The sequence below is a fragment of the Squalius cephalus genome, assembly GCF_949319135.1.
Source record: "Squalius cephalus genome assembly, chromosome: 18".
Lineage (NCBI taxonomy): Eukaryota > Metazoa > Chordata > Actinopteri > Cypriniformes > Leuciscidae > Squalius > Squalius cephalus.
In genome coordinates, this window is record NC_137139.1 from 36,412,603 (window position 1) to 36,415,102 (window position 2,500).

The 2,500-nt window shown below is 44.4% G+C and overlaps 1 protein-coding gene across 1 annotated transcript in view; it reads left to right on the forward strand.

The window, feature by feature from the left end:
• Window positions 1-1,339: 1,339 nt before the first annotated feature.
• ttc39b (tetratricopeptide repeat domain 39B) overlaps window positions 1,340-2,500 on the forward strand; it is a 30,785-nt gene continuing 29,624 nt past the window's right edge. Inside the window, exon 1 of the mRNA XM_079850159.1 lies at window positions 1,340-1,642. Coding sequence (XP_079706285.1) covers window positions 1,598-1,642 — 45 coding nt within the window. The 5' untranslated portion in view covers window positions 1,340-1,597. The remainder of the gene's footprint in view (window positions 1,643-2,500) is intronic.

Genomic DNA, 2,500 nt, shown 5'->3' on the forward strand with positions numbered 1-2,500 from the left:
AACGATTTCAAGTATTTAGTTGTTTATTTGTACATAATTTGGGCTTCCAGCTCATAAAACCCACGAAAACAGGATTTCAGAAAATGAGAATATTACATGAAATCACACAGTAATTACACAGTGATACCATGGTCATTGAAGCAGGTTTCGGTTCTTTTGGCAGTGTGGGCCGGTGCAAATCCTGCTGGAGAATGAAGGAAGCATGAAGTGCTCTGGAAATGTCCTGGTAGACGGCTGCGTTGACTCTGGGTTTAATAAAGCACAGTGGACCAAAGTCCTCTTTTCTGATGAGAGCAAATTGTGCATCTCATTTGGAAACCAAGGTCCCAGAGTCTGGAGGAAGAATGGAGAGGCACACAATCCAAGAGGCTTGAAGTCCAGTGTGAAGTTTCCACAGTCTGTGTTGGTTTGGGGAGCCGTGTCATCGGCTGGTGTTGGTCCACTGTGCTGTCCACTCAACGCAGCCGTCTACCAGGACATCTCCAGAGCACTTCATGCTTCCTTCAGCAGACAAGCTTTATGGAGATGCTGACTTCATTCTCCAGCAGGATTTGCACCGGCCCACACTGCCAAAATAACCAAAACCTGCTTCAATGACCATGGTATCACTGTGTCATTACTGTGTGATTTCATGTAATATTCTAATTTTTTGAAATCCTGTTTTCGTGGGTTTTATGAGCTGGAGGCCCAAATTATGTACAAATAAACAACTAAATACTTGAAATCGTTTAAGTTGTGGGCCCTGAATCTATAATCTATGGAAGTTTAACGTTTTGAATGGAATTATGGAAATAAATAAACTTTTCCATGATAATTTTTTGGAAAGGGTCTGTACATACACACACACACACACACACACATACACACACACATATATATATATATATACACATACATATATACATACACATATATATATATATATATATATATATAATAGTTTATTATATAGTTACATAACATATCTATATACTCTCTCTGTGTATACAGTATATTTATGCACACACAAATATATGCCTATATATATTTTTATTTTTTTTATCTTTTTTGTGTGTGTGTGTGTGTATGAGCAGTAAATTCGTCACTCTTTCCCGTGTAACAGTAACTGTGAGTGTGTATTCCAAGATTCCAAGTGCAAAGTTACACTGAGTTTAATAATCCCACTATGGCGAAGATCCAGCTCATGAAATATAACTCCTGACGTCACGCGCCAAACTGATTGGCGTCGGGCTGTGGGCGAATCAGCGAAGCCTGCCGCGGACGGGGCGTGGCTCATGAATGGCTCTGCGCCGGTAAGTTTACCAGGACTCGATTAATATTCATGAGCTGTGGTTTCTCCATAGTAGGACACGTAATTCAGCATCGGGTTCAATGAACTTTAAGGAATCCGTTGCGTGACACAAAACTACGACGGCTTATAACTGTAGCAAGTATGGCATTTTTACGATCGTTACCATGGTGATTATTGAATGCCCCGCCCTGCGTGACGCGTCGCTCGGTGGGCGTGTCCGTGCGGTGAGCAGAACGTCAGTGGAACACGGACGGATCCAGATGTCCGAGCGTTAACGTTCCGCGCGGATCTCAGGGAAACAGCGCCATGGCTCGGGTCGGTACCGGAGCGGACGGCGCGGACCCGGAGGAGGTGAGTGTCGAGTATCTGCCCGCGAACTGTGTGTCCGAACCCGGACCAAACCCGGTGAGCGACCGGGCGCGTACCCGTGCAGATGCTGACGGTTAAAACGCTTCCGGCCTCGGGCGCGCTCTTTAGGGAACCTACATAGGGCACTTCACTGTGTGTGTGTGTGTGTGTGTGTGTGTGTGTGTGTGTAAATATCCTCATCAAGTCACCAGCCACTGATTTAAACACACACACTGGCTCTGTGTGAATAACGAATGCGTGTTTGTTCAGGTAAACCTCGTTTATTGTCATAATTATGCAACGGCAGTGACGTCATAAAGGTTACGCCTGCACTCACGTGAAACTGTAAGCAGGATGACGTTTACCGCAATATCGAGGTTACCATCATAACTGGTGTTTTCCGTGCTATGTATGTTTATAGCAATAACATAGTTACCTTGCCGTCATGATTGTATGTTTTTGTGGTGTGTGTGGTGTGTGTGTTGTGTGTGTGTGTGTGTGTGTGTGCGCGCGCGTGTATATGTTAATGAGCGATGTTGGGATCACAATAACGGTGAATGTGCGATGCATGTCATTTGTTATAAAATATTGTCACTTGATGGAAACGTTTCCATGGCAACCAGGTGCTTCAGATCGCTGGCTGACCACTTATCCTGAAACACACACACACACACACACACACACACACACACACACACACACAACTGCACTGAGATCATGTGTTGAAAGGCTTTTAAAGTGTACTGTGTGTGTGTGTCTGAGCACTGCATGATGTTTATTTATTGATAAACACCCGAAGCAGTTGTGTGTGTGTGTGTGTGTGTGTGTGTGTGTGTGTGTGTGTGTGTGTGTGTTGCTCTT